Source organism: Sminthopsis crassicaudata, chromosome 5 (genome assembly GCF_048593235.1).
Source record: "Sminthopsis crassicaudata isolate SCR6 chromosome 5, ASM4859323v1, whole genome shotgun sequence".
Classification (NCBI taxonomy): Eukaryota; Metazoa; Chordata; class Mammalia; order Dasyuromorphia; family Dasyuridae; genus Sminthopsis; species Sminthopsis crassicaudata.
Window position 1 is genome coordinate 239,583,704 of NC_133621.1, and position 27,144 is coordinate 239,610,847.

Below are 27,144 nucleotides of genomic sequence, written 5' to 3' on the forward strand. Positions count from 1 at the left end.
ATTGTTTCGATCTTTGCTATTAAGACTATTAGTTTTTATTACCTATACTGAAAACTCACACTACTAGCCTCTCAAAACAAACACTTTTCAGTTCCCGAGACTGATATTATTTCTAAATATATAAAACACGGGTCAACTCTCAGTTGAAGGACATATTTGCAGGTTTCCAGATTGCTGGCTTTCAAGTCCTACGGGAATTTGCCTTCTTGCCACAGAAATTGAAAGCCCTTTCTCCTAAGCAGAGGAAATCGGTATGAAAACGAAAGGAACAGAACAAAACAGTGGGAATGTGCGGAGGTGAATATTACTTTTATAAAGGTTTAAAAAATTTTTCCCATTAAATACAAACAAGAAGAGCAAAAGTGATCTAAGTCTTGGGAAAACAGAGCAGAGGTGAAGAAGAGCACATTTAAGTCCAGAGCCTCCTGCGCAGCCTCTTGGGCCTCAAGTTTACAGCAGGTGTGGGAGCCCGGCAAAACGCAGCTTTTGGGGAGGGTAAAGGAACCGTTCAACTACATGTTTTAAAAAAAAAAATCTTTTTTTCTCTCAATCAATTTCATGATGAAGAACTTCATAAATGAGCCATGGCTCCTTATACTGTGTCCCTGCTCCTCCTCTTCCCCCGAGGGGGCGTTTGTTTACGTGACGTCTCTGCTGTAGTAAGCAGCCCCCGCCCTCTTCTCGGTTTGGTCCTGCCCGCCATGTTTCCCGCGCGGCGCGTCTCCCCTTAAAAGGACAATAGAGACTACGGGGGCGCGCGGGACCGCTTGGGCTTCCACCCTCGATCACTCTTGTGTGCGCAAGAGCTCACATGCAAATGAGTTCGATTCAAGAGAATTTTGTCCCGGGAACAGCGCGTGCGCAAAGGGAAATCGAAATCTACACCTTCCCGGCTCGAGGTAACAACTGCTGAATTGCAGTAGACAATTTTCCAGACCAGGAGGAGCAAGCTAAAGAAGACGTGGGCCCGGTTGGCTTATAGGGCATACCTTGCACTCGTTATTGAGCGTGAAGAGTTGCTGTAGAAAGGTGAGTAACTCTTATCCTTACTCTTATGCAAAAATTGTTTGTTTCTCTAGGAACTTGAAATTGTTCTTTTCCACTTAAAGTGCCAGCTCTAGGCACTCTCTCCTATGCGGGAAGTTTTGTCTTGGAGTTGGGTCTGCCGGGAGCGCTGCTTTAATTTAATAATAAATCTTCCAGTGCTTTGACATACACGTGTCTTATGTGTCTGTACTACTTTCTTTTTTTGTAAGGCAAACTAAAAAGACTGGAGGAGAAACTAAGTAAAGTGCAAATAAGTAGTCATTGGAGTTAACAGAGTCACTTGGAAGGTGACAATGACTTTTTCCAGCCGCAGTGTTTGGTTGGATAAAGCAAGCCAGTCGACTAAAAGGCCTGTTTTCCTCAATTTAATTAACGAATGATCCGAGAAAGGTCTTAATATCCCAGGGTTTTGACTTGCTACTGGAGTTGTTGATGCGGCTTAGGGTCGTTTAGCTTAAAGATTTAGGCTCCCCCCACCCTGGTTTTGAGCACGTGTCTTAGTTTGTATGCATGGAAATTATATGCATTTCGAGCGGAAAACATAGTTTGCTTTTGAGTATTGGTGTCCAGTGGTTTTTAAATTAGTCCCTTTTTTTCTTAATTGCTTAGATTAGTAGTTAGCGCGCGGCGTGGCGTTATTTGCTAAACTCTGAAGAGCTGCGGATTCGACAATGAGACAGAACACGCGGCCGTTTAAAAATAGCTCCAAATCCAAAACCGAATTCTCCTTGGAATATCCCCCAACGTTCCATGTTTCCGTATTTGTTTGGTTACATATTATTCACTTGTAGCTTTGATCTGGACTAACTACAAGGCTCCATTACCTGAGGTTTTTCTAGGATGTTATTTTTCTGCAGTTTAAAATGGCAACTTACACCCAAGTTGACTTTGACACGAAGGGAGTTTAGTTGTCCTAAAGATTCAAGTGAGCCAAAAAAGGACTCATTTTCCACCTAAAACCTAGCATGACATGTGCCCCAAGCGGCACTTGTGTTTTTTAGTTTTTAATGTTAGTTGCCGTAGCCAAAACCTTTTAGTAATTGTTTGGTACGTGATTCCTTCTTCGCGGGACAATGATTTTTTTTTTTAATTTTAATTTAAATTTTTCTTGGTGATGGCTTCTTGCCAGTTTATAAAAAGCAGAGTGAAAGTCTTAACTATCAGCTTTTTCGCCTGAGAATTTCTATCAATTTGCCTTCTATTTCAATCAAGGACGTTACAAAACTTTGATTAAATTTCTTCCTTTCTGAGGGAGGGTGAGGAAGAACTACGGACGAGGTGCATGTATCCTTTCTTAGGCGTCCCTGTTCTTGCTCCCACCCCCCACACTCCCCATCGAAAACAATCCGACATCTCAGATGCTGCACGTAGGCAGAGCCTGGCTGGACAGAAAACAAAGAGGGCTGCATGTGCTCATGCTCCTGGGTGCAAGATCCAGTCTGGGAGGTCGAAGGGACCGGGTTCTGGTTCTGGCTGTTCTGCAAGAGTTGAAGACTACTTTCTGGAAGGGCTTTTGTTCCCCCACCCTCTCGTGGGGAAACTTTGGCTGTTCAAACTACTTACTCTAAGGTGCCATACTGGGTGCATGGAGGAGGAGGCGTGTGGCTTTACTTTCAGGCAGAGAGGAAGGAAGCTTCCCAGTCCTTCGTTTAAATATAACTCCAGGAGCTCTAGCAGTGACTAAGATTATGTTTGAGCTTCCGTTCTTGCCTTTTAATAAGGTTCTTTTAGATTGCTACCATTGCTTCGTTGATCTGTGTGTATGGGAGGTCTGTTGATTTGCTTTTGAAGTCGAACTGTTGCCATGTTTGAATTACGTCAGGGTAAAGCCATGAGGAGGAACAAGTCTTAGCAGCGCGGCACGGCACAGCCAGTACAGTATGGAAGATGAAGGAACGGCCTGTTGGACTCCATGAGCACAGATGCTGGAGTGGCTTTTGGAATGACTGGGCCATCAGACTAGAATCGGCTTTTGGGAAAAGGTGACCATAAAGTTAGCTCGAGAGGAGAGGAGAGACCTAGAGAGAGAAATTTTACTTTGTTCTCTTTTTTGATTATTGGAGAAAGGGCTGAAGAGTAACTTTAAAGTTCCTAGGATTGTTTTTTAAACTCCAATTCAAGGACATTATACATTATCACTTTTATATAATATGTGTTATTTTTTCTACTAAACTGAACCCTTTTCCACCAAATACATTGAAATTTATTATCTAATGAACAAGTTAGATTGAAAGGAGAATTCAGCGAATAATGAAGGAAATAGAGAAATATATTTAGTTACTGTTACTGACTTTTCCAGACCTAGGTGTCTTTATATACTTATGTTCCTCTGTTTGTCACTACTACCTCATCAGATAACCATGAGGAAGTTTAATGGTCCCCACTGTTGCTTCTAGGGAAGTAAGTACTGGAACTGCTACGGGTGTGCACACACACCATAATTGGAAGGTTAACATTTTTATTTTGGTTGGATTTGAGGAGAACTAAAAGTTTAATTTCTTCCTCGCTTTCTAGCCACTTAGATTTTCTTGAGCACATGGGAAATTGTTAAATATTATGTGCCCATACAAAGACAACACTGCACACAAATGATTTCCACCCCCCCAACTTCCTAAAAGTACTTTCCTTGTAAGGTTAGTGATTTATTTTTCTTGTCCCCCCTTATCTTATTTGCTTCCCCCTCAAGAGAGAATGAAAAATACCTGCTTTTATTGATTACTAGAAATTCTCGGAAATTGGTTGTAATTAGATTGGTTTATCTAATAAGATAGAAGGTGCTTAGAACTGGCTGCTCCTTTATCTAACTTTAAGCCTAGATGTTTTCTAGAGTGTTTTTCTGTAGAGCTTCAGTATAGGGACGAATAGAGGGCTTTCTTTGGTTTTTGTGGGTAAACTAGAGTCTAGACATCCTAGGGCAGCAACAAGTGAGCTTGCTTTTTTCTAAATGTTCCTTGATGCTTGCTTTTTTCTAAATGTTCCTTGATTTTTAAAAATTTCTCAATACAAGTTTGATCAATAAGGTTTCATAAGTAGTTCTGAATGTTGCTTGGCTAATATGACTATAAATTGACTTTAAATACATTGTATGCTATTAATAGGTTATTTTCATTTTACTTTATATGTTATTTGGTCAACTAAAGCAGAGATTTTAAACAATTAGCAAATAAAGTTAACATGTGTTATACACAACATGTATGTTTAGTGACTCCTATTTTTGTGTTGATATCACCAAGATCCAAGTTGACTTATTTAATAACAGATTTCTGCAATGTGGTGCAATAGAAGCAGGAAATGAGTTCAAATTTTGACTTTGCTTTGAACTTAGTTGACTTTGAAAAGGTCAGCTTTACATTTCTAGGCCTTAGTTTCCTTATATGTAAAATGAGAGGATAGTACTGCTCTTACTACAGTAAAAGTCTAAAAATTACTTGGAAAATCATTTAATTAAATTTTATGAAGCACTTTATCTTTCATAAGATAACTTCTTTCATATTTATTTGAACACAGGAACATAAGCCTTTTTCTAGCTCACTTTACCATTTTATTAATTAGGGAGATTTCTGAATGTAAGTTATGTAAACTAGAACTAAATTTTAGAACTTGGCAGTTGATTTTTTTGGGGAAAATAAGGGGCAGCTAAGATGAGGCAGTGAATAGGTCACAGGCTCTGAAGTTAGGAGCTTAATTCAAATGTATCCTTGGGACATTTACTGCTTAATAGCTTTATGACCCTGGACAAGTCACTTAACCCTATTTGCATACACACATACATTCAAAGAAGAAAAATAACTAGACTTTTATATTAACTAGTTTCTTCTCCTGTTCAGATTAAATGGAGAATTTGACTTTATCCTCTTCAAGGATATTCTAGGTTTTTAAGGTATATGATTTTTAGGAATTGTTTTTAAAAAAAATGAATTCGAAGAAACTTTTACAAGACAAAAAGCCAGTTTAGTAACTCATAATGGGCAACATGGAGTTAAGGTAGAAAAGAAAAAGAAGCACATTAGAATTGAAAGGCTAGTTAGTGAAATATTTAATCATAGTTTTGGAAATGACTATAATACATATATATATAATTAGTTACCACTCTTAACACTTTCATTCTATCATGACATACTTTTTAAAATTCCTAATGTGCTATGAACTGTGCTGGGTAAATTCTATGAATACAAAGACAAAAAAAAAAATTAGCTTGTCCCCCATAGAGCTTACATTCTATCTATCTTTATAACATGTATCTTTATAAAGTGGCCCCTTTGCAATCTTCTTACACATTATTCACCTTCATAAACTCTTAAGGTCTAGCATATTGACCTACTTCATTGTTAAGTTCCCAGAAGTTCTTCCCAAGGAGGTTCTTTGCACCGGCTCTCCCCATGAAAAGTTTCTCCTTAGGATGCCTGGCTTCCTTAAAGACTAGGTTCCGGAGACATAACATCATTTTTCTGTAGACTTTTCCTTAGACTCCTTATCTGCTAATGCTTTCCTTCTTTTATGTTTTATTTACATTGTAGATGTGTTTTCTGCTCCATTCAAATGTAAGTTTCTTGAGGGCAGACATAATTTTTATCTTTAGTACTCAGTACAAATATGTACAATATAATTAATATATCAATACATATATTTATAAATACTTAATATAAATGGTAAGCATTTGATAACTTGTTGATGCTATATAATAAAATGAATCTTGTGCTGGAAAGACAACAACTCTGCTTCAGAGTTATGCCTGTCTTTTCTTTCAATAGTTGTTTACATTTTTAAAAAATATCCAGGAGAGAGACTCTAGCATGATCTTTTAGCACCTTGTGATGACTTAGTTTCTTGATAACTTTGCAAATGAGAGCTTTGTCTTATTTTTCTTTCCATTTTCTTCTATATCTGCATCCATTAGATGATAAAAGTGAAATGAAGTCAGATTAACAGATTCAAATGAAGTACAAATAAGCATATTTCAAAATAAGAGGAAAAAACCTTACTCCATATCCTAGTTAGGAACACTTTTTTTCCTCATTCAAATTTCTTCAAGTAATTAACAAGTTCCACAATGAGGATAACATTTTTCTGAAAGTGAAGAACCAGACAGTCACCAACTACAAAGCAATATTCATTAATGGGAATGAGACATTTGTGTGGTCTACAAACCTTTGGACTCTAATTTCTTCTTCTTTTTTTTTTTTTTTATCCTTTTTCAATTTATTCTTTATTCTTGTACCTTTTTACAAGTATGTGCCTTGCTTTATTTTTCACTTTCCCCCCCATTTTTGCATTGAAGTCACCAAGAATCAGAGAATATGTTGATGAATTTGAAGGTTTTATTGATTTCATAGAATTTTTCAACCTCATTTTCAGCAACTGATACTAGAGTATTGGCTACATTTATTTTTATGGTAGTGTCCTTGACCATATTTCTCATCAATACCACAGTATAAAATGACTCCAGGAAATCTGTTTCTTGCTCAGACTTTGGATGTGTTAAAAAATCAATTTGCAAAGTCCTTCTCAATAGTTTACTACAAAAGTCCAATACTGAAGGCAATACTATTGATTAAGATCTAACTAGGATAGAATAATAAGATTGTCAACTCCTAGGTAACTATTATGCCTCTCTTAATGTTAGCCTAATTTTGTATAAGCTTTTTCTGGGGATGTTGATTTGAATTCAGTTAATATTATTAAAACCTCCAGATCTTTTTTCAAACTGGTATGTGACTGCATCTCTCCTCATCTTGTGGAAATAATTGGCTTAGTTGTTGGTGGCTTTTAAACCTTATGGCTTAGTTGTTGGTTTTTAAGCCAAATGTATTTTGGGTTTTGTTTTCCTGTTTATTCCATTTTAGTTTTGCCTTAAAAGCATCATCACAATATCTGTCCTGTCAGGGCCTTTTTGGCTGCTTATTCTGCTATAGCCATACAGATTTAGCTTTTCTTCCCTAACTTTGTGTTATCTGCATATATGATAAGTGTGCTTACTAATTTTTTTTTCAAGTCATTGATAAAAATGTTGTGACCATTGGTGGGGCTTAGACTCCCTGGGACACTCCAGGGGGTGTCCTCAAAAATGACATCAAACCATTAATTGTCACTCTTTGGGTCCAATAATTGCACCTATTATAATTCTTATTGATCTTTACTGTTGTCTCACTTTTCTCTACCTCTCCATCAGATTCTAGCAAAGAATCTAGGTAATTTTGCTAATCTACCAGATTTGGGGATGGGGAGATGAGGTATAAAGCCATGCAGGCTTGTTGTAGTCTCTTTTCTATTTCTAGATATTTGTGGCTTGGCCATTTCTTACCTTAAGAAAAAAATTCTAGAATTTTGTAAGGAATTAATTGGTCTATTGTTTTGCAGACTCTCTTCTCTTTCAGCTTTTAAAAGTGGGAAATTTCGTTTTTTTTTCCATTCTTCACAGTCTTTTAAAAAAAAATATATATATATATATATAGGTCTTGGCCTTTATATTTTTTTAAAATAGATTTTTATTAGTATCTTTTATTTCTAGGTGAGAACCCAGATTTTTTTCCTTGTATCTTCTCCATTCTTACAGAAAAAGAACAACCAAAAACCTAGTCCATAGGTGGAATTCCTCCTCTATTTACTTTTGTAAAATGGAGGGGAGTGTCTTTTTATCCCTCTGGGTACTTCTCCTGTATCTTTTAAACCAACATTCAGTTTTGATGGGGTTTTTTTGGTGTTGTTTTTACCATTAACATTGTTGCTGTCCTTTTTTTGTTCCTTTGCATCAGTTCAGGTCCTATTCATGCTTCTTTCTCTGTATTCATTAATTTGTTGTTTACACACTACATTCATGTGTGTACTACAAGTTTTGTTAACCATTTCTCAATTGATAGAATCCATTTTTTTGCCAATCTTGATTCACAAAAAAAGCTACTTATAAATATGACTATTATGGAGCCTTTTGGTCATTAACCTCTTTGAGATATATTTCTAGCAATAGAATCTCTGGTGTGAACATTTTAGCCACTTTATTTGTGCAATTCTAATTGCTTCCCTAAGTAGTTCTATCTATCCACAGCTCCACCAACCCTAATGCATTAGTGGGCTTGTCTTCTCAAACTCCCTCCAGTTTGTCTATTATTTGTCATCCTTACCAATTAGTTGAGTAAAGTGTAAAACTTCTGCGTGGTTTTGATTTTCAGTTCTCTTCATGATTAAGAACATTTAAAATTTTTTTAATAATATGCAGTTCTTGGGAGAATTGTTTCCATAGTCTTTAAAGATCACTAACTGTGGCTCACTCATCTGCTACTGCTTTGTGGGTCATATTATAGTTCCTTGGACCTTACATTTATCAAAGGCTGCTAGGTACTTAGTTATCTCCTTACTGATCTTAGGTTTCAGCTTCCTATTAGTCTTTTTGTTTCAGTCACTCTTATCCAAAGATGATTTTCCTTGAAGGAGTAAAAAGAAACAAAATAAGATTACTGACCCTGCCATTTTTTTCCCCCTGTTATCATTATTCCCTCTATTTATGCTTTTCTTTAACTTCTTCCTTTCTACACTATAAAACAAAACAAACTACTTTCTCTGCATTATGAGGCTTAGCTCTTGATAAGTTTCCTGCTTTTTTATATTTATTTTCTGTTTGTTTTAAACTAGGTCTGTTATTTCATAATTATCAGCGTCTGCTCTGCAAACTAGAGACAACTTTAGGAGAAGTTAAGTCATTTGTCATTATATATAAAACTATTTGTCTGCAGGACTTAACCAAATCAAGTAGCATTTATTATTTATTTATTCCTAATACTTGCTAAGTGATTAGGATACAAATAAAAAAGGCCCATGCTCTCAAGATCACAGTGTAATCAGAGGGATTATATATGTATAATAGTGTACAAATCATCTTTAACATATATTAGGGTTGCCTGCTGTCTAGGGGAGGAGGTAGGGGAAGGGAAGGAGAAAAGTTTGGAACACAAAAGTTTTGCAAGGGTGAATGTTGAAAACTATCTTTGCATATCTTTTGATAATAAAGAGTTATTATTTTTAAAATAAAACATGAATTAAAAAATAACAATAGTGTCCAAACAAAATATATCCAGATTAAATTAGATAGGGTCTAAGAGGAAAGGTACTATTTTTAAGAGGGACCAGGAAAGACTTCTTGCAGAAGGTGAGACTTTAGCTGACACTTGCAAGAGGCCAGGAATTCAGATGGCAGAGATGAGGAAGAGAATTCCAGGCATGGGAGACAATGAAAATGCTTGTGATTTATAGGGGAACTGTCTTTTATGAGGAATAATAAGAAGATTGGTATCATTGGATCACAAGAGAATGGAAGAAAATAAAGTGAGAAGATTGGAAGGAAAGAAAGAAACTAGTTTTTTATAAATAGTTTTAGTAACCAAACAGGATATTGTATTTGGTTCTGAAGAAGGCCACTGCAAATGATTAAATGGATTAAATTGATGTAATCAAATTTTTTAGGAAGATCAGTTTAATGGCTGAGTGGAGGGTGGAGTGGAAGAGACTTTGAGAAATCAATGTGCAGGACCTCTATCAGAGTGGTGGAACTACTGTTGTTTTTTGTTTTGTTTTTTTTAAAGCTTGTTTGTTTCCTAGACTCTAGAAAATGGGTTGGGTTTTTTTTGTTTTTTTTCCCATTATAATTGAAATGTATTTCTTTGTGCCTTAAGTATTTCATTTTTGAGTACTTACTCTTTGTCCTGTGCTGAAGTCATAGGATCCTATCTATCATTAAAATCTGCACTCAAAATTAAGATCACATAGACTATACGTATATAGTCTTCCCCTTTTCTATCATAAATTCAGACATGGAGAGGTCATTTCACCCCTAGTTCCTCCATGTAGATGAAGATCAGATGCAGAGTAGAGATTTTTCATTCATTTTCAGGAGATTGAAATTATTAAAGCAAGTCAATTTCATCCTCTCTACTTTAGGGGTACATAGAGAGATTTAATAGATGCTACAGATAATATTCATACAGATAATATCTAGGTAGTTTGAAATTCTGATGACCCATCATTTCTGATTGTACTTACTTCCCCTAAAACCTTTTCTTTCAGCAGCACCACCTAGGTTTTCATCTAAGGATAATCTTTATTCCTTCCTTCATATCCAGCTAGTTACTAGTCCCGAGAACCATAACATTTCTATTCTTTCCTTTTAATTTCCTCTATGACCTCCTTAACAAAACTCTTAATGTCACCAAATTGCACTTCTTATACTGCATCCTATACTCCTTTTACCACCCCTTGGGGGGAGGGGAATATCTTACAGAGATTTGATTGTTACTCATTAAAAATCTCAAGTAGTTTTTTTTTTTTCTTTCTGAAGAGCAAAGTTTACAGTTATTTAAAAATACACGTTTTATTCTTTTTTTTTTTTTATTTGTTCAAAATTCACCTGATTCTTTCTTACAAAACAATCCTGTTTAACTTTTTAAAAAAGAGAAAGGGGTGTGGAAGAAATCTAGCAAAACCAATTGATATAACAAGAAAAAAGTCCAAAAATATGTGCAATGAAACAACTGTTTGGACATATATACATATATTGTATTTAATTTATACTTTAACATATTTGACATGTATTGGTCAACCTGCCATGGGGAGTGGGGAAGGAGGGGGAAAATTAGAACAAAAGGTTTGGCAATTGTCAATGTTGTAAAATTACCATGCATATATCTGGTAAATAAAAAGTATTATTTAAAAAAAAATGTGTGTGCAATGTTTCATACATCTGGACATCTCTACATATAATACCTGCAAGATGGGGACTGGGATGGGATTCTTCTCATGTCTTGGGAGCTGTTATGCTTTGTAATTTTGCAACTAATTTTATTTGTTCTTATAAGTCTTTCCATGCTTCTTTGCATTCATCATATTATTTTCTTTATAGCATAGTAAACAGTTCATCACATTCATGTATAACAGTTTGTTTAGTCATTTCTACTATATCTGTGGAAAATCTGCTTTGTTTTCAATTTTTTCTACAAAAACAAATTCTTTATTTCCATTCAAGGATCTATGCAGTCTGGTGTCACTCTACCCTTTTAGTTTTATATCAAGTTTCAGTCCCTCCACATTGTACCCACTCTAAAATGGCTTGGTAGCATTAGAGACATACATTCACTATGTGCTTGCCATTCACCATGCCTGGAACACTATAACTGTTCCCTTTGTCTAGAATTTTTCCCCTCTTTTGCCTGTTGATCTGTCCTTTAAAGCTAACCTCATTAAATTCAATTCAGTAAGCATTTATCCAACACTTACTGTGTGCTATATTGCCTATGTATATATGATAACAAATGGAAAGCATTATAATGAAATATGATTATCAGAATGTTTTTTTAAAATTTGCAGACCTAGGTTAAAAATCTCTTCTATTCCCTGTCCAATGAAATAATTGTTAGAATTTTCCTCATGAAACACTTTTCTTAAATTAATGTTACCTTTTTCCCCCCAGGAAACTGAATACTTTTCTTGTACTTGTTATTTTTTTAATTGAGTTAAATTTTTTTATAATAAAAATTTATTTTCTTTTCCTTCAAACTTAACCCTTGATTTAGTAATCCTTTTAAGCAAATATACATAATCGAGCAAAATGTGTATTTCATTTGGCACCTTGAGTCTGATACGACTTTGGGGGAATATTGCTTATTTGTCTTTTTAGTATTGTTATAAAATTGTTTTCCTGCTTACTGGACTCTTCATTGCATCATTTTCATACAAATCTTCCTAGGTTTCTCTAAAACCACCTCATACATCATTTCATTGTCACCTTTATTACTAGGAAAAGAGTTGCTAAAATGTTTTAGTGAATATAAGTTCTATGTAGATATATTTTTCAAACTTCTTATTTAGGAAAAACAAAACAAATAAAAACACCTTTCATGCAAACAGGTGAACAAATAAGTGGAATCTAGCCTAGCAGAAAGAATGTAAGAGCTGGCAAAAGCCTTTTCCAGATTAACTTTCCATAAAGAAAGTTTACAGGATATGAGGAGAATAGAGTAGGATATATGATTTATTTTATCTAGAGGTCTCTAAGCAAACATTTCTTAAACTATTTAATGAACACCCTTCACTTTTCTGCAGTATTGGTCAAGGGGTTCTTAATGATAAGACACGTGCAACATTAAACTTTCTGGTTTTGCTAGCTCCCCGTCCATTTGCCAAGTATTGATGCAGTCCAAGGGGGCTTGTAATATCTAATGTAATATAGATAAGCTGTTTAAGATCAGGGCTTTTAGCACATAGGAATGAGCCAATGTTGCTAGCCTCCTCCATGTCTCAACTTCCTCTTCTTGCCAATTTGCAGCCTCGTTTATAGGAAACTGGATTATTTAATGGATCTGTTTGCAGAGAATAACTGGACACTATGGTTGTTATGCAAGATTTTTTTTTTTTTTTTTTTTGAGCTCCTGCCTAATATAAGAGATACATTTGAGTATCACATTGAAGCATCTATAATTGTCACAAAGGGTATGTGAACGAACATCTACTCTGGGCTGGCTTGTTTACCCCACACTTTTCTAAGGTCCAGGTTCCAGAGCAGAATTGCAACCATGCTGTTACACTCAATCTTAGTCCCAGAGGTAATCCTGATATTGGAGAAATATACTCCCCTTTTCATCACTTTTGCTATAGAGCCCAGACTAATATTCTTCCATTTCAAGTATTATGTTTCTTTGCCAATTTAGAGACAATCTTTTATTAGATAATCTGATTATCCAAGAAGAGAAATTTTAGAATGAATCTTGTATCAGACTTGAAAACTTGTAGATGTTGTGAGATTCTGCCTGCATAGGATCCTAGAAGAAATGGGTTTTCTTTGTATAAAGTTTGAATAAATAACACGGGTGGTGGGAGCAGAATATGTAAGTACTATCCGGAGTTCAAAATCTGTCCTTTTCAAATACTTTTTCTCCTGGGTCTCTACCTACTTGTCTGATTGTTTTTTTTTTTTTTTTTTTCTTTTCACTCCCCCTTGCTAGATCCTCATCCTAGTAACACTTAGGTATTCTACAGGTATCCTCTGTCCCAGGTATGCCTGGTTGATTGCCTAGATATCCCTAATTAATCAAGAATTTAATTTTCAATGAATTCAAATGCAGCCACCTTTTCTTCTTTGAAGAGGTAGAGAACTGAATGTATCATTTTATATATTATTAAATGTGGTCTATTGGTTGTCTTTGTTAAATTGCTTTTTTCTCCTCGCTTTGTTACAAAGGCAGTCTTGCTAGGGAGATAGTGATTTTATAAATAAAAGTAATATAAAAACAAAAAGTTAACATTGAAAAGTTAAACTAAAGCTGACCTTGATGCCCATTTTCATCCCTATTGAAGGTATCTGTTAACGCTGAAAACATCATGCTAAAAGGCATGGGAACAAGCACTCAGTCCACTTTCACTCCTGGAGGAAATCTGGAGGCTGAGGTGATGGTGGACCCTCCTGTTCAGAACATTTTGTATGTATGTTAGCATTGTATCATTTATGAACTTTTTATCCAGCAGAGGAATTCATTCTGGAGTGGTGGGTGTTTGCAAGAAAACTTCTGGAGTGAGTGTTCCCTCTTTCTCTCCCTCCCCCCACCCCGCCCCCCAAAGCATCTATATATAGATGCTTTTTTAATATTTATATATAGATATAAATTATATATGTTTATATATTTATATATATAGTAATAACTCTCCATCTTGATCATTTTATGTCTCAGCTTGAGAAAAATTAATCAGACTTTTAAAAACTTCCTCATATCCTTTAGGCACTATCTAGTAAGCCCTCATGGAGTAAATACCATTTTAGTTGATCTTTGAAAGAAAGTAGAAACTCCCAAGAGGTAAAATGTAGAATCTTACCAGTGATGGTGTACAGTCTAATAAGTGAAATATCTGTGTGAGAAAAACTATGTAACAATGAGAACTTAAAGAAACTCCTTTGAAACTTTTTTAGGTCTTTACTTCCAGAAATGATTCATACTTTAAAGCATGGATAATGAATGGAAATCTGGGAATTTGGATTTTCTGATGGCTCATAGGATCCTACTTTAGAGATTCAGAGTATTTTAATAATGAAAGTGTTGTTTGTTGTTTTTTTTTTTTTTTTTTTTACAAATGTAATACAACATAAAAATATTATCTCCAACTTCTGCATCCAAGACCACCATGACTGAGTGGATTTCAATGGAATTGTTAGAATAATAGTTTCTGATGCCTTAGCTTTATCTCCTTTTCAGTTCTTTACTCTTTTTCTTCCTCCCCACTATGTCTCTTTTGAGATTTGGTACCAATTTCAGAAGTATTTGCTTTTTAATGAAAACTCTGCAATGTCTAAATACCTTGTGTAACTGAAGGAATAGATTTAATAGTGAAATTTCAGGCCTGGGAAAAGTTGGGTTGGAGGCAAAGGAGAATTTAAGAGATAATTTGAAAGCGTTTTATAGTTAAAGAAACTGAGGCAGGTATTTGATTTAACTGACATACCTAGGGTCACATAGTTAGTATTTGTCTGAGGCTACTGGGTCAATCCACTGTACAAACTAGTAGCTACATCTCTGCATTTCATTATTGATAATGCTATGTTTGTAGTGGCAAGGAACTAGAAACTGAGTGGATGTTCATCAATGAGGGAATGGCTATATAAGTTATGGTGTATGAATGTTATTATTCTATAAGAAATGATCAGCAGTATGCCTTCAGAGTACATGGACTGATGCTAAATGAAATGAGTAGAACCAAGAGAATATAGCACATAGCAACAACAAGATTATGTGATAATCAATTCTGATAGACTTGGCTCTTTTCAACAATGAGGCGATTCAGGCTGGTTCCAAAAGACTTGTGATGGAGAGAGCCATCTACACCTAGAGAGTCTGTGGGGACTGAGTGTAAATCACAATATAGTATATAGCCTTTTTTGTTGTTTGCTTGCTTTTTTTTCTCTTTTTGATCTGATTTCTCTTGTGTGTCTTGATAATTATAGAAATATATATAGAAAAATTCATGTTTAACATTGGATTGTTACATGCTGTCTAGGGATGGGGGAGGGAAGGGAGGAAGAAAAATGTGGAACATAAGGTTTTGTATGTATTTGAAAATAAAAGGCTATTTTAAAAAAAGAAAAAAAATCCTTTGTAATGTCCTACACTAAGTTTGCTGGTAGAAAATGCATACTTTAAACTACTAGTCTCTTAAATGGATTTAAAAAATCCAAAGGTTGCACAAAATTAGACCCTTTGCTTTTTGGTTTACTCTCCCTGGATTTAGATTTTGCTTTTTGTATCATTGATATGAAGTTCATTTTTTTTTTTTTTTTTTAGCTCATTGACCATCTTATTCTTTATATTTAATAGATTGTAGAATTTATATTTAAGATAATGCTTAAGTCTAATTTTACAGATTCCTTTGTAATTCTTTTCATAACTTAAGCTGCTAGGCCTGAGAATTGTTTCTTCCCCAAAAACTATAGCAGCACTTCTCAGTTGGGTGACAGTTGTCCAAGAAATGCTTCCTTTTTTTTTTTTTTTTTTTTTTTAAACCTAGAACAAAATTCCTGTTGCTCCCTATATTCAAATATAAAATCCAGGATCTGATGTAAAATCTTTTGTTAAACTATTAAAGTATTTCATAACCTTTCTAGTCTTTTATCTTATTGATCTTTTCTGTGATCCAGGCTGTCTGTCCTTTATGCCTGTAATTCTCCACCTTCTGGCATTCCTGGCTTTTTTGTCAAGTCTTAGCTAAAGTCCCATTTATTACAAGAAAAAATTTTCCAATCCTTCTTAGATTTAATGCTTTCTCTTCGAGACTACTCCCCCTTTATTCTATTTGTTCATAATTGTATACATGTTGTTTATCCTCTTTGACTGTGTTCTCTTAGAAAGCAAGAACTGTTTTTGCATTATCTCCAGCACTAACATAGAGAAGGCACGACTTTTCATGATGGGGGGGGGGGAGTGTAACTTTCCTGTTGTTTCTCTCACACACTGATGGGATTGTATAAGAGCATCATCTGTTACTATTCATCATTTAGAAAGCAGATGGCACTAGCATCTTTCTTTTCTAGCTTCCAGCTAGACTTAAAGGTAATACCCATGAGAATTGAGTCAAAAACTACAAGAAAAGATATTTAAAATGATAGTCTCCAGGTTCACTGCTGGACAGACAAATAAAAAGACCTGATTTCATCAACCATTTTTGTGTCCTGGACTTTTACACAGAAATCATGTGATATGTGCGTGTATGGAAATGCATGTAAATGCTAGTAATAGTTTATCTCTGGTGGATAGAATTTTTGTGGTGGCAAAGAGATTAACATAACCTTTATTAAAAGTATCTTATTTATGCCTGAAAGCTATTTGCCTTCTTTTAGGAAAGAAAAACAACCTTAGTTAAGGGATGCCTTAAAGGAAGGTAATTGTATGCAAATTCTTTTGCATACCCAAATTTCTCCTGCTTCCTTTTGGAATTTTTGGACTTGCAAGCAATATTTTGCTTTTTGGTTTGTTTTATTTGAGGAAGGTGGTAAATTTATATTAACTACCTTGACATTCAGGGATTACTCATTTTTGTCCTTCTCTAGTGCCTCAAACAGTAATGCTCATTGAAATTAATTAACTGTCATAACGACATTTGAACTATATATGAATGAGACAAAATTGTCTCCCTTTTTCTTTCTCCCCCCCCCCCTTTTAGTTCATTTGAAGTATAATAAGTTTTACCCTAGTCCTTCATTTTAGGAGTATTTCCTATATTATTGTTTTTTAAAATATGTGCTTGTGTTTCCAAGCCTTCTCCAACATTGACTATTTCCTTCTTTTGTCATCTTTTTCAGTTTGCTGATGAAATAAAAATCTCAGGGTTTCAATTTGTATTTCTCTTAGTAATTCAGACCTCATTTCTTGACATCCATGGGTTGTCTATAGACTCAGCTCTAATGTTAATGTTCCCCCAGGATGCCTTCATCCCTCCAGCTCCTTCCTCTCATTAGGTTACTTCTCTTCTTTGGATGTTTTGTATACTTTTTAGTATGTATGTTCCTTCACAGACCAGCATCTAACATCTTATACCAAGATCAGATCAAAATGAGTTCATGATTTAGACATTGATACAATAAACCAATTAGGAGAACAAGGAACCTATTAGATCTGTGGAGAAGGGAGGAATTTATGGCCAGAGAAGAGCTGTCATGCAATGCAAAATGAATAACTTTAATTATGTTAAATTTAAAAGATTTTGCACAAACAAAACCAATGCATCCAAGATTAGAAAGGAAACAGAGTTGGGGGGGGGAATTTTACAGCCAGTGTTTCTGATAAAGACCTTATTTCTAAAATATATAATTGACTCAAATTTATAAGAATATAAACTGTTCCCCAATTAATAAATGGTCAAATGATGTGAAAAGTACCATTTTACACTTCTCAGATTGGCTAAGATGACAGAAGTAGATAATGGTTAATGTTGGAAGGCATGGGGAAAACTGGGATACTAATATAGTATTGGTAGAATTAAAATTACATGAGCTGATGCTAAATAACTAAGAGAAACATTGTACATAGAAACAAGATTATGAACTATGGAGACAGAATATGAATCAAAGCATAGTACTTTCACCTTTTTATTGTTTTCCCTTTTGATCTGAAGGGAATTTTTCTTTTTCTTTTTTTTTTTTTTTTCGCTGAGGCAATTGGGGTTAAGTGACTTGCCCAGGGTCACACAGGTAGGACGTGTTATGTGTCTGGATCCAGATTTGAACTCAGGTCCTCAAACTGCCCCATGAAGGGAATTTTTTTGTGTGCAATATGACTAATATGGAAATGTGTTTAGAGAATTACACTTTTTAAACCTATATTGGATTCTTGCTATGTAAAGGAGGAAGGAAGAAAAATTTGGAACACAACGTTTTGCAAAAATGAATGTTGAAAACTAGCTTTGCATGTATTTAGAAAAATAAAATACTATTTAAAAAATTAAAAACAAAACAAAAATATGTATGTCCCTTAAGGGCAGGAATTATTTTTGCAAGTTTTCCTTTTTATCCATATCCCTCAGCACATAGTAAGCATTGAAATGCCTTTTTGATATTTGAGAATGTCAATTCATCTATCTGAGCAACTTGATGCCTTTTTCATACTTTAACAAAGCTTTGTCAATTCCTGTTTGCTTTACAGGCTACTGCCAAGAAGACAAAATGTTTGGTTTCCACAAACCAAAGATGTACAGAAGTATAGAGGGTTGCTGTATTTGCAGAGCCAAGTCTTCCAGTTCTCGTTTCACTGATAGTAAACGCTATGAGAAGGATTTCCAGAGTTGCTTTGGGTAAGATCATCTGAAAGTGAATGAGTTTGTTTGCAAATGTCTTTATTAAATGAAAATTCCCATATTATAAAATGAATACAGCAATAAAACCATAGTAGTAAGCTTTTGAGTGATGTGCTACTAATGGTACTGTATTTTTTTTTTTTTGTAGTGTTATTAGAAATTCATATAAAGGTTATATAAGTACTAGACATGCTAAATAATTAACCTTGTGAAAAGGTGTGGGGACCCTGAAGAGTCAGGAATCTTTACTTTTTTCAAATGCTTTATACTATGTTCTCCCGTTTGATTGTCACTATAAGCATTTGAAGGAAATACTCAAGAAAAAGAAAGACCAATGTAGTTATGTGATTTGCCCTTCATTATTCATGTAACTAATGTGAAAGTCACAATGTGAAGTTCAAATCCCTATCACTTATGAAAGTATTCAACCACATTATTCCTTTTTTGTATTATTTGGTCCTCTGATATTTGTCCTCTTATTGTTTTGGGGCATTTTTTATTATTATTATTTTTTTTTTTTTAATGTAACAGATTGGTTTTAAGAATAACCTGCCCTAAGATGACAGGAAAAGATGATGATGAATATTGGAGGGGATGTGGGAAAATTGGGACACTGATACATTGTTGGTGGAATTGTGAATGTACCCAATCATACTGGAGAGCAATTTGGAACTAGGCTCAAAAAGTTATCAAATTGTACATACCCTTTGATCCAGCAGCATTACTTCTGGGCTTATATCCCAAAGAGATCTTAAAGAAGGGAAAGGGACCCTGTATGTGCAAAAATGTTTGTAGCAGCCCTTTTTGTAGTAGCTAAAAACTGGAAATTGAATGGATACCCATCAATTGGAGATTGGCTGAATAAATTGTGGTATATAAATGTTATGGAATATTATTGTTCTGTAAGAAATGACCAACAGGATGATTTCAGAAAGGCCTGGAGAGACTTACATGAACTGATGCTGAGTGAAATGAGCAGGACCAGGAGATCATTGTATACTTCAACAACAATACTATATGGTGATCAGTTCTGATGGATGTAGCTCTCTTCAACAATGAGATGAATCAAATCAGTTCCATTTGTTCAATAATGAGGAGAACTAGCTACACCCAGTGAAAGAACTAAGGGAAATGAATGTGGACCACAATATAGCATTTCCATCCTTCTGTGTTTTTGTCCTCTTGCATTTTTGTTTTCCTTCTCGGGTTATTTTTACCTTATTTCTAAATCGGATTTTCCTTTGCAGCAAAATAACTGCATAAAAATAAATAAATAAATGAATGAATGAATGAATGAATGTATATGTATATTGCACTTAACATATACTTTAACATGTTTTTTAAAAAATAAAAGAATAGCCTGCTATTTTTTTCTGGTTTTTTTTAAGTTGTGTCCAACCTTTTCATGATCCCAACTGGCTTCTTCTTCTTTTTTTTTTTTTTTTTTTTTTTTTTTTTGGCAAAAATATCAGAGGTCTTATCATTTCCTTCTCCAGCTCATTTTACAGATGTGGGAAATTAAGGTAAATAGGATTAAGTCATAGAACTAGAGAGTATCTGAGGCCAGATTTGAACTCAGGAAGAAAAGTCTTCCTGACTTTAGGCCTAGCATTCTATCACTGCCTACATAATCCTGTATGAGGTTATTCATTATTTCATAATCATGTCACAAGTGAATTTTAACTAAAACTAACAAAAACAACTTCACCGGGATGTTATTGAGTTCCTAGAGGTGTAAATGCTCTGATTGGTGAGTGCAAGATGGTGGTTGTTAGGAAACCTAAGGTCATAAATTACTAGCCCTCTTACTATTCTAACTAGCAAGGGGCATAAATGTGGTAATGGAGAGACTTTTCCTTGCATTCCCGTGAGCAACTTCTAGATAAGTTTCTGGAGTAGGAATAAAAGGGTATGGGATATCATTTATTATTGTTTCAGAAAGACCTGAATCAAATAAAGCTATTGCAAAGTGCCTGGCACATAAATATCACTAATACATAATTTTAGCTATTATTAAGTTTTTTTTGTTCATCTTAATTACATGTTTGTTCCTTAACATAAGATTTGACATTTAGCATTAAGCTGTAGTTGGAAATTAGACTTGGGAATTACTGAAACATCATTTCTGAAATTGATATAGAGCCCTGGTATTCCATATATATTCCATGCATTCTGAAAAAGAGTTCCACAAAAAAATTTTTATTTTGATAATCATGTAATCATTGTCCTTTCCATATTAAATTTGAAGTCAGATTAGGTACAGTAATTCTTCTCTATTTTAAAAAAAGAACAAAACTCTCTCTTTGTCCTGTTATCCCTCTCTCATACCTAATTGCTCTCTTCATCCCAGAAGTATTCTATACTTCCTAGACTAGCACTTATGGATTGTGTCTCCAACCCCTAAAGTGTTCAGAGGCCAAATGAGTTTAGGAAACACTGAGCTTGTGGATTTTTTTGTTTATCCTGACCAGAGCCAGGATTTAGTGGCTTTTCTCTCTCTTTTGTTTCATTGTGTAAGCTTCTCCCTGCCTTTTCATTGCTCTCTAAGCCAATATATATTAAAATAGAAACAGAAATAAGTTTCTCAAAAAGGTTGAGATAAATTACCATTATGTTTCTGTGTTTTCTATTCATAGCCCCTCTCTCTATTTTTTATATTGTTTTAATTGGCTTGTTTCTGTGAAATCATATAACATTTATTCTTATTTTGAATTATTCCCTTCATAATTCCTAAATTCCATAATATATTATAGACTAGTGGTGTCAAATTGAAATAGAAATGTATCCCTGCAGGCCATATTACATTAGAAAACCACAAATTAGCATTATCTATGTTGTTTTTATTTATTATGTTAAACATTTCCCAATCACATTGAATCTGTTTTGGCTACACTTGGTGGTTGGCCACAGGTTGACATCTGTTACAGGCTTTCCAAACTGTTAAATGTGAATTCTAGAAATATAAAGTTTACAGGGCAAAGAAAGTGGAAATTTTTTTTTGAAAGGGGATATATTTAGATTATCCATTTTAATAAATGTGTTTTTGCATTCTTAAAGTAAGATCAATGTGTTCTTTATTTCCCTGTTGTCAGGTTGCATGAAACTCGTTCAGGAGACATCTGTAATGCCTGTGTGCTTCTGGTGAAAAGATGGAAAAAGCTACCAGCAGGATCAAAAAAAAACTGGAATCATGTTAGTTCCTTTCCTTCTAGTTATTCTCTTTTGTTGTCTTTCAAAGTGATGCTTATTTGGATTTGTTTTATTTCTTATGTAGCTTTTACAAGTAGTAGAACACTTTTTAAATGTTTAAAAACTTTTAAAGTAACAAGAAGCTTTTTTTACTATCTCTATTCACCTGATAATCAGTTTCTCTGGGAAGACAATTATTCTTGAATTCAGAGGTTTTTTTAATAAGCTTTGGGCTTTAAATATTTGGAAGCAATACTTATTTTTCCATAAGTCATTGTTTAGGGAACAGTAAATAAAAGAAATGAATAATTTGGTTCAGGACAATATCTGTTCCCATATTTGTACCAAATATTTTTGGAAGAACATAGCAATTGACCCTCAACATACATTCCAAAGGTTAATGGGATGAAAGATCAAAGATGAACTCATTTACCCCAGGCATCTCTGACTTCTTACAATAACTTATTATTAGTCATCCATATTTGTCCAAACTAGATTTTAGATGTTCAGAAACCTTTAGATGTTCAGAAATAAAGACCTTTGCAGAAATACCATGTGACTGCTAACATTCTGTTTGTCATTTATTGTTAAGCCATAGTTGGGAATTGCTGAAACAGCATTTCTTAATTTAGTGTAGAGCCCTGGTACCTCAAAAACAATAAAAGACTTACTTTGTACTCAGAATTGGGAGTCACGTTTTAGATTCTTAAACACACTTTTCTGAGTACATAGGACAGAACTCTAGGAAAACAAGGAGCCCCCTTTTGAAGATGATAGTAAAAAATAATGACATTTTCTTTCAGGTGGTAGATGCAAGGGCTGGACCCAGTCTAAAGACTACATTAAAGCCAAAGAAAGTAAAAACTCTTTCTGGAAATAGAATAAAGAGCAATCAGATCAACAAATTGCAAAAGGAATTCAAACGACATAGTAAGTTTGAAATAATGAATTACTATTTTAATGTAATCCATTAAACTCATTGGTATCCAACGATGGTAAAGAAAATATTATACATATATGAAGCTTGAAGTCTGTTGCATTTATTCTTGATTTATATATGATGTGTCTTATTGCCTTTGTAGTAATTCTTTTTATTCACCTGTAGCAGTCCTCACTGTGTGCTGAATAAAGCATTTACGTTAATAACTAATACAAGGGAGAAGGTGTTCTAAAATAAAAGTTAAGAGAAAGGAAAGATGAGTATTCTTCAGATTTTTAAATATAGCTAGGAATTTTGCATGTGATTAAGAATCCGCTTAGCAGAAATAACAGGTAGGTGGAACAGTGCAAGATGCCTGTGACTGGAATGAATACACACACACGATACATGAAGTAATGTGGAGTTGAGGATCATTGGATTTACAGTTAGAAAGCTACTTGGAAATTTCAGTCCAATTCCTGTACATCCCTGATCAACCCTACTCTCTTCCCTTCCCTCATACTTAATTTTGCAGGGCAAAACTGAGACCTAGAGCATTTATGTGATTTGTTCAAGGTAATTTGCAGATTTAGGATTTCAACTCAGATCATCTGAAGATCCACTATATTACACTGTAGGTGGAGATTGTCATGAAGGGCTTTGAACACCAAACCAAGAGTTTAGACTTTACTCCTTATAGGCAATGGAACCAATCTTAAGTTTTTTGAGCAGAGTTGTTTTAGAAATTATTCTGGCCACATTGTAAAGGCAAGCTGAGACAGATGTCTTTATTTCCATTTGAAATTCCAGTTCAGATCTTGTCTTTTTGACATTTCTATTTGGAAATAAGCTCTTCTCTTACATTGTTAGAATTCGTCATTTACTGTTTTTTATTATGAATGCTGCTGTAAAATGCTCTTTGGGTTGTTACTGTTTTTTTAATCCCTTCTTAATAAATGAACATTGAGAGGAATATAGAGGGCAGAAGTATAAACATATAAACAATATGTAGTTTATAATACGATAACATCTCATTTGTATTAATATATTTTATCTCAGATGAGCTTCATAATAACCCTATCAGAAGTAGCAAAGTCAGGTATTAATTTTATAATACAGGTAAGAGAGAATAGGTTTAGTGTAGCTATATGGCAGGCTGAGACTTAATTGAGATAGATCTCTGGTACTGGCAGTACACCCTAAAGTCTTGTATAGGATAGATGAACCAGGGAAAATGGCTTTACCTGTACTATACCTCTTTGCCTGACAAAAGCAACTTACACAAGTTCCCTTATTAGTAAGGATAGTGGTGTACTCTAAGTAAGCTAATCCTAAGGTCACTAAGGATTTTTCTTCTAAAGATGCAATTCCCTCGAGAATCACAAATGTGAAAAATCATAGGACAATGTAACCCAAGCCATTCCTAGTAGAGGAATATAGACTGAGAATGTACAAATGCTCCATGGACAAAAGGTATAAGGAAAGAATGTAACATCCTGAATTGCTGAGATAGAATGTAATAGGAAATTCTTGATTTTTTTTTGGGGGGGGGAAATTAAATGTTTATTAATGTCAGTGGTTTCTTTATTGTATTAGCAATGAATGAGGGTGTGTGGGGCATTAGTTAGGATAATTTCTTGGTTATTGGGCATTGGTTAGGATAATTTCAGTTTGTGAAATTAATAACTTTGCCAACTTTTTAGAGTTTATACCATACTGAGATTATATACCATTGTTCTTTGAGAAGGTTAGCACTGTTCTCTATTGTAACTTTTCCTTCTCCTTTATAGATTCTGATGCTCATAGCACCACTTCAAGTGCCTCCCCAGCTCAATCCCCTTGTTACAGTAATCAGTCTGATGATGGCTCAGATATGGAGATCAGCTCTGGATCTAGCAGAACACCAGTCTTTTCCTTTTTAGATCTCACATACTGGAAAAGGTATAGAACCATTTGAAACATCTATCTCAATTTACACTCTATCTAAATCATAAGCTACTGTTTCCTGCTTTCCTAGCAACAAAGCGAGTTTGGGCTAACTAGGTGGGATTTACTTAGAAATCATGAATAAAATAAAAATTTGGAATTTTGTGTGATCTTCCACTTGAAAAAAGTTAAAACAAAAATTTATGGCCTATATAACCCTTTACTTAGCTAATTGATATTGCTAAAGGATTTTCATGAATTATGATGAGACTGAGGAAGCAGGACTTTGTGGGCTTATAGTTGCTGGTTGTTGACATTGGCTTGTGTGCATATGTTTCCAGATTAATTATGTTTTGGGGTTTTGGTTTTTTTTGTTTGTTTGTTTGTTTTTATTTTTTGTTTGTTTTTTTTTTTTTCTTTCAGACAGAAAGTATGCTGTGGGATTATCTACAAAGGGCGTTTTGGGGAAGTTCTAATAGACACACATCTATTCAAGCCTTGTTGTGGAAATAAGAAGGCAGCTGCAGAACAACCAGAGGAGCAGAGACCAGAATCTCTGCCTGTCTCCAATCAGGAGGAATGGTGACTTTAATGTTTTTCAAGAATGGGGACTGAGAATTAGTATAGGAAAGGCAACAAAATGACCCTCTTTATTTCGCTTGGACACTTACTATCCTGCCAAAAGACAATTTCTAGAATGGTTTTAAAGTGGGTTTTTAAAAAATTTGTTTTCATTTTTTTCTCCACTTAAACTCTGAAGCCAGTGTCTATCTTACTAAAAAAAAGATTGTACATAATATTTAAGATGCTACATATTTGATAGGAAAGCTGAATGCTGCTGTAAAATGCTCTTTGGGTTGTTACTGTTTTTTAATCCCTTCTTAATAAATGAACATTGAGAGGGATATAGAGGGCAGAAATGGGATTTTTGTATAAACAATATGTAGTTTAGTCTTTCTCTATTGAAAAACAGTGATTAGGCGTTTTACGGGAATGATAACATTTGTTTTCCTTTGTGAAAACAAATCTGACAGATTAGTAAAAAAGACTTAAATACCAGAGAGGCATTTGAAAACAATTCTGAAACATGAAAGTCTTGCAAAGGTTGTAATGATTTAAACCTATACTACTGAGTAATTAAGCAGAACAAACTGTACCTTCTAGTGCAGATAACTTGGAGGAGTTAGCATTCTTTAAATTTAAGACAAAGAGAGACCTGTTTATTTGTATTGCTTTCTCCCTCTTGTAATAGTATAAGAACATAGTAATTTATAGGAATTGGGGAACAAAAGAACCACAGGTCCTCCTGGAGATGTATCAAGTCTTGGGAAGAATGACTAGGGCTTAATCTTCCTGTATCTAACTATGGAAACATCACTGCATGGGTAGAGAATACACTGTATATACTGATCGTTAAAAGTAGTGGTCCATCTTAATGAAACAATTATGCATATCTGCAGGATTGTGCAAAAAATAAGGGTTAATGCTTCTGGGCACATTTCCTAGGGAATTTCACATCTGTAAATAATTGTCATTTTTCTTCTATATTATATATATAACTCTTGTCTATAGGTTGCTTAGTGACTACATCAAAAACCTGCATGATTCAGTTTTAGCTCTGGATTATTTCAGTTGACCTTTGTGAAGGTTTCACCTACATAGGTGGGCATTTAACTTGTTTTAACCTCTTGGGATATATTGCAGTGCACTGCTACAAGTTTTGTCTTTTTTTTTTTTTTTTTCTTATGTTTAATATTAACTTCCACTAGGAAGGAAAAGGTGTTGGGAAATAGAATGGGTTTGTATTTTGTTTCCAATTCAAGCTTTCCAAACATTGCAATGTTAAGGATAAAATAAATGCTGCAACATGATATTCTTCAGTTCTAAAATGGTTTCAAGAAAAACATTTCCTGTTTGAATCCACTGCATGTTCATCACACTGACAAAAACCTCTTTATGAAAATGTTCTAAATTTGAGAGTAAATTCAAAATGTTCTACCAAATCTGTGCAGAAAGTGAAAATAAGAGGAGTGTTTTGTTTATCTTGTACCATGATGTGGTGCTTCCTTTTTAAGACTGGATTTTGTAAGTTTGATAGTATAAACAATATAAGAATGAGGGGTGAGCCATTTTTATGGGCCCCCTATAGTTTTTTAGATTTCCACCATTAGTCAATACACTCCTCCTTTGGAGAAAAGTATACCTATTTCATACTCTCCATGCACATTACTGTATGATAAAATGGCTAGATTAGCTGTGTGGAGCTACAGTATTTGAAGTGCATGCATGAGTCCAAGCCATTGACATTTTCTTCCTGAGTTTTTTTGAAATGATTTTTTTTGTACATTTTTAATGACTGCAGTATGGTAGAATATACTATAATATAGATCATCTCTACTTCTGTATTTATTTATTTATTGCTGAACCTCATCCACCGTCATCTTCACCCTCTTCCATCTGTTCCTTTGCCTGTAGGATATAATGTATGTAGTCATGCACTTTGTATTAATGTATTAGAAACCTTCCAATCTGTTTTGTACTTTTTATACTGTTCATATACTTATAATCAAAACTTTTCCTAGGATGTTGAATAAATTTAGTCTTATTTAGAAAACACAACAACCAATGTTCTTGGTCTTTATGGTGTATATATATATGTGTATATATATATATACATACATATCAAACTGTGGGAGAAATACAAGCTTTAAAATAGACTTAATGAAGAATATATTTTTAAGTGTTGTCAT

General features: G+C 34.3%; 1 protein-coding gene across 3 annotated transcripts; it reads left to right on the plus strand.

Moving 5' to 3' along the window:
• The first annotated feature begins 704 nt into the window (after positions 1-704).
• SINHCAF (SIN3-HDAC complex associated factor) lies at positions 705-27,013 on the plus strand. Of its 3 annotated transcripts, none has more exons than XM_074270628.1 (6): positions 705-1,029; positions 18,210-18,357; positions 21,453-21,552; positions 22,353-22,479; positions 24,259-24,409; positions 24,818-27,013. In XM_074270628.1, the coding sequence occupies exons 2-6, from the start codon at positions 18,230-18,232 to the stop codon at positions 24,978-24,980; spliced, it is 669 nt and encodes a 222-aa protein (XP_074126729.1). In that variant the 5' UTR covers positions 705-1,029; positions 18,210-18,229; the 3' UTR covers positions 24,981-27,013. The 3 variants fall into 3 exon arrangements, with proteins under 3 accessions (XP_074126729.1, XP_074126727.1, XP_074126728.1); XM_074270626.1 differs by lacking the exon at positions 705-1,029 and adding an exon at positions 1,067-2,616; XM_074270627.1 differs by lacking the exon at positions 705-1,029 and adding an exon at positions 2,664-3,029.
• The last annotated feature ends 131 nt before the right edge of the window (positions 27,014-27,144 follow it).